The 13,554-nt window shown below is 37.3% G+C and overlaps 1 protein-coding gene across 1 annotated transcript in view; it reads left to right on the forward strand.

The window, feature by feature from the left end:
- Positions 1 to 1,358: 1,358 nt before the first annotated feature.
- LATS1 (large tumor suppressor kinase 1) overlaps positions 1,359 to 13,554 on the forward strand; it is a 52,186-nt gene continuing 39,990 nt past the window's right edge. The window contains exons 1-2 of the mRNA XM_011356097.2: positions 1,359 to 1,753; positions 10,687 to 11,173. Coding sequence (XP_011354399.1) covers positions 10,832 to 11,173 — 342 coding nt within the window. The 5' untranslated portion in view covers positions 1,359 to 1,753; positions 10,687 to 10,831. The remainder of the gene's footprint in view (positions 1,754 to 10,686; positions 11,174 to 13,554) is intronic.

Here is a 13,554-nt window from a genome sequence, read left to right on the forward strand (position 1 = left end):
CAACTGGTCTCCATACTTCTTCCACATGTGCTGCAGGTTTCTAGTCACCCAAGCATGAACTTTGACCCTACATATGTTGATAAAAAACAAAACGAAACCAAAAAATACCACTGCTATGAAGCACTGAAGAACTGAGAAAGCTGAAGGGTTTTCCATCACAGCAATACAAAGCTCTTCAAATGCAATGGCAGATATTGCCATTCTCAGAAGTTCAGCACCTCTAGCAAGGTTTTCACCTTGTAAGTTGTTAGTTCTCTCCTGATTACTCCTCTCCTTTCTCTGCCCTTCTGTCTGTCCCTCTACTTCACAAGAGTAAACCTCCTTGTCTTAAAAAGGGCAATTCACCAAGCTCCTTGAATTATCTAGGAATTTTCCCAAAGACGGTGGTCTATGGAGATATTCCCCTTTACGCTTCATTGAGAAACTTAAGCGAAGAAGTTCCATGTGTTGGTGATAGAGGTGATAAGACTCTAGGGGTAATATGCTATTCCATATACATAATGCTGGAAAGAGCAAGCAGGCATGTGAACATATTAGATTCATCTAATTCATATAATTTTGAGGCTGAAAGGGACCCTGGAGATTACTTAGTCTCCCACAGAAGGAAAGTTAAGACCTAGGGCTTTTAAGAGACCCACCTTGGGTCAGATCCTCTCCTACAAACTGTGCTTGTGGAACACAGATTTTTAACCAAGTGCTCTTAGAATGTAATCTTTTAACAGAGGTTTTCACATTCTGGATACAGTAGACAGTAACTAATTTAATAGCGAAAAAAAGTTAATTCAAAAAAAATGTTAATAGCCTCTAGTAGGAAATTACGGAAGGGGATATTTGAAAATACCGACTGCATATATTTTCAAGAAGCATAATTAGCAAAAGCGCTCTTTATAAACATTATGAACCCAATGAGTCCACCCCAAATTTCCAATTCAATTTAACAAAAAAAAAATGAAACCTCTTCTCACGGTCATCGTTATTCCAATTATAGCAATAATGACTTTCTCTTCTATCGATTTGGTTGACAGATAAAAATCTCTCAACTCCGTTAATCTTCCTTGGTTCAAGATTATCTGACTGATTCAGAAAATACTTAAAACTCATGGATTTACCGGGGTAAAGAGTGCTAAGTAAAAATTAATTTATTTCAAAGCCGCTAGAAATCCCGAAGCCTGATGCCCACAACGACGTTTCAAAGAGCAACTCATTAAGATGCTCATCTTTATTCTATATCCGTCCAAAGAAAGAGCTTAATTAGAAAAAGAGAGACTTAAGTAGATGCGTGGGCTTGGGCGGGCGAGAGCTTGGTCCTATCCACCCGGGCTAGTCATCGGGACAGCGTCAGGCGGGGGCGACGCGAGGCAACGCTCGCGAAGGCGCAGAGGAACGGGCGGAGGGCGGGAGGCCGCAGGCGGCGCTCTCGCCAGGCGGCCAGAAGGGCAGAAGCCCCCAGTCTTCAGCCCGCGCAAGCGACGCCGGGAAATGCCCACATCCGGGAAACCTGTAGCGGAGTGCGGCGGCGGCGACACCGAGTGGAAGGCAAAATGGCGGCAGCGACCGCGGCCTAGTGCTAAGGGGAGAGCCAGGTCCCCGCGACCTTCGCGACGGGCCGCGCTGGCCCGTGGCAGCCCCCCCAGCGTCTCTCCCCGCCTTTCCCCTTCGGGAATACTTGGGGTCCCTGGGAGGGGCTCCGATCGCGTCGGCGCCCGCCCTCCGGCCCGCGGTCGCTGTCCAGGAGACCCGCACTCTGTTGCAGGTAGGTCTGGGGCTGGCGTAACGGGTGGGGCTCACTCTCTCCATCGGAGCCCGAGTTGGCGGGGCGGTGGCCGCCCGGGCCCACGCCCGTCCCCGCTGGCGGGGCTCCAGGGGCTGCTGCGGACGGGCAGGCCGACCTGGCCCGGTGCGGGCCTATCTTGGCTGGTTGCGTGGACTTGAGATGAGCCCTGCCCTGGGGAAGCGAGGGTTGGCCGTGCTCGGGGCTGGATGAAGAACCCCAGGCTTTGCGGCCTTGGAGGTGCAGGTTAGGGTGGGAAGAGCCTGCCTTACTGGAGGCCTTGCGGCGATTGTCTCCGACCTCCGCCCCTGTCTGCAACACGCAGGGTTAACCGTGTAGGAAGGAAGGAAAGCGCAAGGTGGTTTTGAAGGAAAATTGCAGTCAAAGAGCTCCTGTTCTTTGCATCCTAGAGGGACCTGATTCTGAATACACCTTGAAGAAATCCTGAGAATTTCTGTTTACAGTCCACTCTAATATTAGGTTACTGTCCATAGTTGGAAAGGGTGGGAGAGATGGAGGGATCTTTATGGAGTAGGAGTGTGTATAGAAATACAGAAAAGGAAGGAAAGAAAATGAAGGGAACACTTTATTATTGAACTGCAAGTAGAACTTGTATCTTTAAGAATGACTCTCAGGTGACTTGCTTTAACCCCATTCTCTGAATTCTGCAATTGTTATTTTCTAAGGGAAGAAAGTTTAATGTTTGTCGACCTATATGTTAATATGATTTAAAATGTATGCCATTATGTCGAAGTTATTCATAAATCTAGCGAGAAATATAGTCGCACACACAAATAATATTGTACCACTGCAGTTTGGGAAATGGATTTGAATGTCTGAGGTCAGGCCTTTATGGATTATTTATGGAAGATTAAAAATCTTTATCAAATTTCCTCCATGAAGAAGAAAAGGTAGGAATATAATTATTTATTATAATTAGAATAAATGTTCTCTGCTAAGATACCTACTTCTGTGATTTAACTAAAGTTATTTCTTTAGTAAGTTGACAGACAAGTAAAATAGGCTAGTTGATTCCCTAAGGCAGTGGAGGAATTTGACTGATTTAACAGTGAAAGAAGTAGCATTGTGTTCCTCTGATCAGCTGCTACTGCAAGAAACTAGATCATGGTACTTACTGGGAAAGGTGCAGTCTTTCCATGCTTGAATATTTATTGAACATGTCTTGCCACTCCCTAAAAGCAAATAAAATATTTCTGCTACATTTTTTTGGGTATGATATCATCTGGATTTCCTTCTATAGGTTGAGTTTTTGTTTTTAATGCTAGTCCTTGATGTTCTATATAAATATGGCCTTGGAACAGTTCCAATTCTGGTTATTTAGTTTTTATTCTAGATGTTAGATTTAGATTAGTGGGGGATTTTTGTAGACCACAAAAATTATTTCATCATCGAACAACATTTTTATCAAGTAGACATGGAGCTGATTTTTCGCATGAAGATAAAATACAGTGATTGTCCTCACTTTTGATTAGTTCATTCTTAGAAAGCAAATTGAAGAAAATGTCGTTTTGCAGAGATTTCTTGAATATTGCTGTCTAAACAACTATGACTATGCTGCTAAGAAAGAAGCAGTGCATATTACTGTTGCTGTTGTAACTGATTTAGTCAGCATTGAGACAGGCCATCTTTTTTATAAACCTATTTCAACCCAAGGTAATACTCTGAAATCTTTTTATGTAATGATACCTGTTTGTACCTAAGTTGGACAAGATACCAACAATATTTGTTTAGATTTACTGACATTTGCATATTTGATGAAGATCTGAATGTTCAAAGTAGTGGAGATTTTTGTCTATTCAGTCCAACCAATTTAAGTGTGCTTTCAAAGAATGAGTGAATCCTGACCCTGCTCTTGGGAAACTCAAGATGTAGGTATGATAAAAAGAGCCTTAGGCTGATTCTGGATGTGTAGAGTCCATTCCTAGCACAACCGCTAGCTGGCCACATGACCTTAGGCAGGCCACTTTCCCTTTCTGGATCCATTTCCTTATCTGGGGAGAGGAAGAAACAAATACACACACACACACCCCTCACTTTATGATTTGTGACTCTGTAATCTGGTAGGAAAAATAAGGCAAGTACAAGAATAGGGCAAAACCAAATTTTATTTGATCATGTAAAGTGCACCTGGAGTTCAGAGAAAAGGGATAACAACAGTTTAATGAAAGCTTCGTGAAAGAGGCGTTTGGCAACTTAAAGGTTGGGTGTAGTTTCAACAAGCAATATGGCAGGAGCTCTCCCAAGAAGAATAAACAGGATGAGTAAGGGCATGAAAATAGAAAAGCACAAGGTATGTTAGCTGAGAACAAGTAATTTGGCTTGGTTAGGGTATAAGGTACACAGGGAGAGTGGGAGGTCTGGGTAAGATAGTGGAAAGAAGTAAGATAACAACATTTCTTGATCACTTATTCTAAACACTTATTCTAATACATTTAACACATATTAAAGTTATTTGACTCTCAAAATAACCCAATTAAGTAGGATCATTATTGCCCACATTTGAAGATGAAGGAACCGAAGCACAGCTTGCTGAGATCACACAGCTAGTTAGTGGTAGAACTGGGATTCCTATCGTTTGACTCCAGAGCTCTTTCTTCAACCACTAAGTTAAAGGAATCATTGAATGTTCAGAATAGGGAGTGACATGAACAGAAGGGTTTATTAGGAAGACTGGTCTGGCACCTGTAGCATGGGTTAAAGAGGTAAACTGTTTTGCCTTGTAGAGTTCTTTTAAAACGTCTCTTTACTTATTTTGAATTTTTACAAGTTGTATTAACAAAGATTACTTAGATTTGTTAATGTCAGTGTTGAGCATACCTTGTCGGAGGGGTTGTAAATTAGCACACCATTCTGCGAGGCAATCTGACAATAAGTATCAGAATTTTAAGTATGCATTCTCTGACCCAGCAATTCCACTTCTGGGAATTTATCTTAAGGGAAATGCTTGATGGTGTGTGCACAAGAATTTTTATTGCAGTATTTTTTTTATTATCTAATTTTGATATGTACAAGGAATATATTATACACATGTAAGCTATGAATGATAATAAAATGAACTTCCATGAACTCACCACCCACCCTTAGAACTAGAATTTTACCATTATTTATAATAGCAAAAAAATTGGAAACAACCTAAATGCCTTGTAGTAGGGAACAGATAAATTATGGTACATCCACATGTTGTAATTCAGTATATAGTTGTTTAAAAAGATAAGGCTGAATTGTCATATTTTCAGTTTTGAGACACTGTTAAGTCTAAAGCAAACCATCTATTAAGAATTTTTCACGAGAAAGAAAATAAATATAGTTGTTATTAACCTTTAGTAGCATACATTTAATCATTCAATTGCATACTTTTTTTTTTTTTTTTTTTTAGTCAGGATGGAATCTCAGCTTTATTCACATTCAGAATCTGATTCTTCTGACTCTTCTGGGCTTTGGGTAGTTAACACATAACATCATGGTGACATACTTCTTTTGATAACCCTAGTTAATTGTCTTGAACCTCTTGTCTTTATGGCTGAGTATATAATTTTGAGGCATATTGAATATAGGATTTTGTCTTCCTTTTGCTTAGTTTTGTTTTTTCCCTTAGATGAGTGAGTTACTGCTGAAAATTAATGTTTCTGAAGATAACTCAAAACGTTTTGACAGATGTTTCATGTCTGAGTGCTTGTGCTTCATAAGAGCCTCTCTCACCTTTGAGGATTCTGTCATTTTGTCTACATTCGGCAATTGTTTATGCCTTTAATTGCATTGCCAATTGGGTGACAAACGGTTTCTGAGTCTGTAATGCTACATCACAGTGGAATCTTTTTGAGTACATTTTGAGCGTTAAACAAGGGTCTAGATTCAACCATACCTAGTGCTTGCTGCCAATGAAAATAATACAGTTGAAGTGACAAGGAAATTTCACCTTTTATTTATTTAGCTATATGCATTGTCTGCTATTTTAGAACTTTGCTACTTTGGAGTTGGCAGACTTTTTAATCTTGATTTTTAAGATATACTCAATTTTAGAAATATTAGAATAGAGAAAAGTATGCATCTTAGAATCAAGAAAATACTCCTTACTGTAGTAGAAAGACATTCATAGTATTATATTATTTTTTGATAGCATATTGGACCCTAAGTAGCAATAGCTATCTTCATAGGTCCTGTGGTCCCTATGTCCAGTAATCTCTCCATCAGGTCTGGATATGGCTCCTCTTGGTCCAGAGACCTGTGAAGTTATCTTTGTTCTCCCTTTCAGTTTCCCACTCACTCACCACAGTACACAATGGTAGAACAAGGATGGGAGGGCCAAAATAAGCACCACTATTAGAAAAGGAGAAGAATGAGAGATAGCAGCAATTCTTGATCTATAGTAATTTTGAAATTTTTGCAGGCAAATCTTGTGAAAGCAACCAGCCCTGGAGGTAGGAGAGAGTCCTTGATTGGACTTTGATTCTATTATCTGGGAGGAACTTTCTCATCCATCGTTCTCTGTGACCCTTCGCCATTATTTTCCGAGGGCCTCCTAGGAATTGTTTTTCAGATATCATCCTTTGCCACAGATAAAGTATGAGCTTTGCAGGGATATTCCTTCTTTGGAAGGTGCGCATCTTTCTCAACAAAATTACTGCTAATAAAAGTTGAATGCCCAAGGCTGTCAAATTTTGAATAGTCAAAATTTTAGTTTGAGCTTGAATGGTTAACAAAACATGGTTTCCTTAAAGTTTATAAGCCTCTGATGTGTTTAGATCCAGTCAATTCCATGTATCAGTAACCATAACCAAAGTTCACATATGTTAGTAACCTCATCCAAAGGTTTGAGAACTCCCATTTTTCTTCTTAGTTGGTTATTTGAAGGCAGGCCATACCCTCGTGATTTTTACCACTGAGGTACTTTAGTTAGCTAAGAGGCTCCTGTGGGCATCTGTGCTCAAGGCCTTTTAATCCCATCTCCTCCTGTTTGGAGTCTAGAAGCAAGCTGCTTTTCCAGCCCTGTAAAACTTTACATTTCTGAACTCTTTCTGTTTCTTTTTATTTCTGCTTGCAAATCAGCTGCTTCTTTCCTGACCTTATCATTTATTTATAATATTTTGCCAAATAGCCAGTAATAGCCAACATTCACTTCTAAGATTCACTTTTCATAGAACAAGTTCAGTAGGCTCTTTGTCACCATATAAGTTATAACAGGCAATAGCTATATCAAATATTTTGCCACTGTAAAACATGGTTCTCCGTTTTTCTAGCCCCCAGTATCAGTTTTTTTGAAGCCCTCATCCTGACCACTAATATATATTAAGTTTTCATTATAGCAGCACTTCACTTCAATATTAGTTTTCTGTTGTAGCAGCACCTTGCTTCTAGGTATTAGGATAATGAGAGACAGATAGGCCACGGCCACACCATATATGAAAACAGAACTCTAACCAGTGCCTCAGTAGTAATAGGCCCACACAGTCAGGTCTTGGTCAGTAAGTGCCAGCTTTCAACTCCAGACCAACCAGAGAAAGCCAAATGTGCTCTCCATAGGGTGCCCGCTTCTAGTTAGCTGGCCTCCGCTTTCTTCTGGCAGCAACCTACTATCAGGGCACACCTGAATCCTTCTCCTTTTTTTTCTACGTATAAATTTTTTCCACTTCCCTGCCTGCCTTTGATTCTCTGCCAACACAAGTGACGGCGGCTGACTCCCTTGACATAACAAGCTCTGAATAAATAGACTCTTCTTGTTTGGGTTAGTCTCTGTTTACTTCCACAATAATATTAGGCCTTTTTGTGGTTTAAAATAAATAAAATAAAATATCGATGACTTAATAGATTCCTATCTTGTTCACACAAAGTCCAGTGGGGGTCAGTAGTAAGCCATCCAGTGGCTTAGGGACCCACATTCCCTCCATTTGGTGGAGCTACCATCTCAAAATATGACCTGCATGGTCATTGAAGACATCTTCAAAGTCCCCTTTTCCAAATAAGATAACATTTGTGGATCCCAGGGGTTAGGAGATGGATATCTTTTTGGGATGCCATTATTTAGCCTACAACAGCTGATTATCTCTGTTGAGGGAAGTGAATTACTAGGGACTTCTACTTTACATAGTTATATAGTATTGGAAGTTTTTAATAAGAATGCATCTTTTTATAATTAGAAAAACACCCAGCATTATATTTTCTTAAGAGTAAAAAGAAAGGATGAGTCACCTGCATTTATTAGTTCAACAGATTTTTTTGCACAGCCTGCTGCTTACCAGGTCCTCTCTTAGGGGCATGGAAGGAAATGCTGTATCCTGACAGAAGCAAAACTATGCTTTTTTTTTTCCCCTTCTCTACCAAGAATGATCTTGGAAATGGGAAGAATAACAAAATGATGGTTAGCTAGCAGTTGAAACTCATAAGATACTAAAAGAATGCCTAGCTGCTACAAATGAAAGGCAACCCAAATACTAAGAGAACATGTGAGATCACACAACCACTATTGTGAATCCTTCATCGTGGAGAAATGATAGGTTCCAGAACCAGAAATAGAAAATATCTTCACTTCAAAAAGGGCGAGAAGGTGAATTCTGCCAATTTTAGACTGGTGAGCTAAATGTTAAATCTAGAAAAATTCATTAGTAAGCTATTAATATTTTGAGAAGGCTTAGGGGGAAAAATACTTATCATTAGGGTCCATCTTTTTTCATGAAAGCACAAGCTGTCCTAATTTCATATATGAAGTAATTATCAGTAGATCGGGTTATATTATAGACAGATTATGTGTAATTTTCAGTAACACAATGACAAACTTCATCATATTTGTTTTTACAAAATGGGGAAATGTGCATATTAAGTAGAATTTGATCGATTTGTAACTAATTCAGCAATTGTACCGTGAGAGTACTGATAATTGAGGTGAAGTCATCAGGAAACTGCCTCTGGTGGTCTGCTTCAGGAATTTATCCTGTCTCAGGCCTGCTGCAGATATTTATGTATGTGTACATATAAGTAATGTTCATAAATATTTTAAGAACTGAAGGCTTACTTTAACAGCTCTAAGATATCATTTATACAATGAAGTTTACTCATTTAAAGTATACAGTTCAGTGGTTTTTAGTATATTTACGGAGCTCTACAACCATCACCAGAATCTAATTTTAAAGTAGAAAATGGCTTTATTTAATATGTAGTGTTTTGAAGCTTGCCTTTTTTACTTAAGAATATATTTATTCATGTCAGTACATTTAGAAAGAACTGCATCATTCTTTTTAACAGCTGCTTCATCACATATAAATATACTATGAATTACTGGAAAAATTATTGATGAGCATCTAGATTGATGTAATCTTTTGCTTTTATAGATAGTGTTGCAAGAAACATCCTACATCTTCAGGCACTTATGTGTCTGTTTCTTTAATTGTATTGCATTGTTTGTCTTAGACCTTGTTCAAGGTAACAAGGTAAATCTTGTTACTCCAACCATTTTGTCCCTTAGAAGACAGTTGTTGAGAGAATTAAATACCCAAGTCCACATTGCTAATAATTAACAAGTACTTGAATAATTTTTTTGTTTTTCCATTATAAGTGCTGTGCCTTTTTTTTTTTTTTTTTTTTTTTGGTCAAACTAGAGTGTATCCAAAAGAGCATAACTAGAATTAGGGAACAGCTAAAGGAACTGGGGATGTTTAGGAGACACGTGTCTATTTCATTTGTTCGACACATGAGTTCATTGAGTACTCACTGTGGTCCAGGTTCTGATACAGGTGGTGCACAGACAGTGGTTAAGAGACAAATAAGGTCCTCTCCTCTCAGGGAGCTTTATTTCAGTGAGGGGAGATAGACGATAAACAAGAAAACAAGTGAAATCATTTTAGATAGTGATAAGAACGTTTAAGAAAAGTAAAACAGGGTAATTAGGTGACCAGGGAAGGGTCTTTGAGGAAACAGGGCTGGTACCTAAGTGACAAGGAGATATCTATATCTGTCTATAGACATCTTTATGTAACAGGAGTGGTGATTATGCTAATGAGAACAGAAGTAGGCTCCCAGTAGATGATAATTATCAAATTATCAATGTTTCACATCCTAGTATACCACTTACAAACTATTTTACTTCTGAACCTCAGTTTCCTCATCTACAAAGTAGAGATAGTAAACCTACCTCACAGAGCTGTTCGGATAGTTAGCTAAGGGTATAGGCAAAGTTGTTTAGCATCAGCCCAGTAACAGGCTGTCAGCATGCACTGAGTGAGGTTTCATGATGCTCTACATAAAGAAAACATTTCTCAGTTTGTGTAGATTACAAATGGAATGGCTTTCTTGAGTTAGTGATTTTCTATCAGTGAGGACATGTAAGTAGACTTTGGATGTACATTTATGCATTAAATGAAGAATAGGGCATGTCGTCCTCAGAGGTCTTTTCTCCATCCCATTATTAATAAGTGTACTGTCTCTAGAGTCCCAGTCCACAGTTTGGGCAGTAAACCTAGGTATCTGTTTTTGAAGAGTAAAGGCTAGTGGATTAAAGACCTTTTTAAAGCAACAATACTCCTTTTTCTAACGAAATCTTATTCTCGAAGTCTAATTTGTAAAATCTAAAATTGGAGCTGCTAGGTGAAGTTGATGAGAGGTTGCCCGTTGTATTAATTATTCACTTAGTAATCCCTTGCATTTGTATAAATTTTATATGCTTACTAAAGCACTCTTGAAATTATTTTTTATCATCATAACCACTACTTGAGGTAATTTTATGGATTAGGAAATAGGCACAGATAGGTTAACTAACTTGTTTCTGTCATAGAGTAGTCCATAGTGGAGCCAGAACTATAACCTAGGACTCTAACTCCTACATGAGTGGAATTCCCCCCCTAATTCATGATACTGCATTATCAGTTAATCACTTTATAGCTTTTACTTATCTTTTTCTTTTATAGGGTTAATTATTTAAATTGTAAAGAATTTTAATATTCCTGCGAACTTCTGCAAAGGATCTTTTTCAGTTTTTCTCAAGAAGCCTCTGAATCTATCAAGTAGCTCTTACAGAAGTCTTGTGTGTGGGTTATATATATAGATATTTTCATGAAGAGGAGTGAAAAGCCAGAAGGATATAGACAAATGAGGCCTAAGACCTTTCCTGCCAGTAACTATACTGGCAGCAGCCGGCAGATGTTGCAAGAAATTCGGGAATCCCTTAGGAATTTATCCAAACCATCCGATGCCATTAAAGCTGAGCATAACGTGAATAAAATGTCAATTGAAGATCCTCGACAAGTCAGAAATCCACCTAAATTTGGGACTCATCATAAAGCCTTGTTGGAAATTCGAAACTCTCTACAACCATTTGCCAATGAAACAAGCCGGAATACTTCAGAAGTTAATCCACAGATGCTTCAAGATTTACAAGCTGCTGGATTTGATGAGGTAAGAACTTTCAAAGACAAAAGAAAGGATTTTTTTTACTTTGTACTAAGTAACACATTTTAAGTGGTCTCCTGCTTGAATGTTTCCTCTGAGAGAATTTAACATGTATGCAGATTTGTATACTCTATCAGCAAAGAATGTTGTTCACAATTCCATTAATTATTAAAACACAATAATTATTCTTTAGTTTTCTCTCTGGTTTCTGGAATTTAAAAGGTCAAACCAGAAAGTCAAAGTGGAAGTGCAGTTGAAGGAAGCCACAGGTGAAGGCAGGGTAAGGACATCTGTGTATAAGAGGAGCTCTGGTGAGCTAAATGGCTATTGCAGAAATGACAGCTCTAAGGATAGGAAGTTTTAAGTTTATAGTACAGAAGAAGAAATATCAGGGGTTTCATTAAGCACTTAGGTTTATATCACTCTCAGGCCCAAATCTGAAATTCGCAAAAACTAAAAATTTACATGTTGCTCAACTCCAGGAATTTCAAAGTTTTATTTTAGTGAAATTTCAATTCATGTTAATTATGCCAAGTTTTTAATATTTATTTTCAGAACTTATTTAAAAAGTTTTTTATAGCACATATATTTAATCATATTTTGTTATTAGTAAAAGTAATTCATGACAACATACATTATATGAATATTTTAGGTGGCCTAAATCATTTTAGATGAAAATTGGCCATGGAAAATGTAAATATGAATAATCAAGTGTTAATTTTTTTTCAAAATTATAGGAACTTTTTTCCTGATTATAAAAGTAATATCTGTTCCCTGCTAAAAATTGAGAAGTATAAAGCAGAAAATGAAAGTTACCTTTAGCTCCACAACACAAAGATAACTACCCTTAACTCTTCTTTTCTTTCGTTAATATTTTGGTGAGCACATTTGCAGATAACTCTATATTTTAAAAATGAAAATCTAAGTTTGCATTATAGTGAAAGGGAAATATATGATTAAACTAGGAAGAAAAAAGATTATTCTTTCTGGCTCATTCTATTAATCCATTTGATTAATATTCTTATAATTTTTATGCATAAGTGTTTTAAAAATATCGGATTTGCATGAGAAGACAGAGAGGAAGAGAGGACCTGGGATGTTTTTTCGGCTAGTAGTTGGAGGATTCAGGAAATGGAGATTCTCCAGAATACTGAACTTTCTTCCCAGTCTTTTAGCCAAAAGGTGAAGAATAAAGACACAGCTAAATCACTGCTCTTATTTTTTCCTTTTATATATTGCTAGGGAGAGTTTAGAAAACCACACAGCTATAAAGGCTCTTAAATGGTAAGGTGTTATGTCAGATAAGCTACCTCAGTTGATATGTATGTGTGAACTCATCAGTCAGGATAGTTAAACAAACATGTTCCATATCTTTAAGGAACTTAAAAATTCTTCCTAATGTAGACAGTTTTAAGAAATCTAAGGCGTTCATCTGTGCCCTGTTCTTTTATCTTTTGGCAATAATAACAATAATTGCTTTTCGGTACCAAGATATGTTAGCTTTATTACAGTCACACACTTCAAAATTGTCACCTTATGACATTAATAACCCCTTAAGGAATCTTTACTAAAAGCGTTTAGACATTTATCAATCTTCAGTTGTCCAAGTAAATTGTATTATTTATACCCACGATGATACAAAGAATATGGCAGTTTACTTCTGCTACGTCCTTGAATCACTAATTCTAATAGCTTCTCATTATATTGCAGAATTTATTCAAGATCCCACCTTAGCAGTTGAAAATTCTTATCCAGTTTTCACTTTATTATTTATATCATTTCTTAAAGCTCTAATCTATTTTTCGCTATGCCAAGTTCAAGATAGTTTTAGTTTTTTGAAAATATTTTTGGGGGGCTCTGTAAAATTAAAACCTCAAATATTTCAAGATTAATTTCCTCATGGGAATAAATGTTAAATAGGATTGATGCATTCTTGGGACACATAAATCTACAATCATTGGAGTGTATTTGCTTCTAAGTATGAAAAGCAAAAGCATAGTAATGTGGACATAATGTTTTCTTATCACATAAGACTTCTACTCCAAAGTTATTGATTTAAAAATATTTTTAACATATAGGAATAAATATTGAAAAATAAAAGCCAGCATAAATTATGCCTATAATCACAGGCTGAAATTCTGGTGCATTTTACAAGAATATGGTTCCCACAATATTGAGAAAAGATTCATGGGCGCCAATTTTCTTACCAACTGAGATGGCACTGCTGTGTGATAAGAACATAAATATAGGTACAGTTCAGTTGGCTTAAGCAATTTTAAATTTAAGGACTCCCTGGTGAATTTCAATTTGGGGTGACTTATATTATTTTAAATTTGCATATAAAGTGAGACTTATTAATTCCTTTGTATTTCATTACAAATTTGCAA

This window comes from Pteropus vampyrus, unplaced genomic scaffold, assembly GCF_000151845.1.
Source record: "Pteropus vampyrus isolate Shadow unplaced genomic scaffold, Pvam_2.0 Scaffold24, whole genome shotgun sequence".
NCBI classification, from domain to species: Eukaryota; Metazoa; Chordata; class Mammalia; order Chiroptera; family Pteropodidae; genus Pteropus; species Pteropus vampyrus.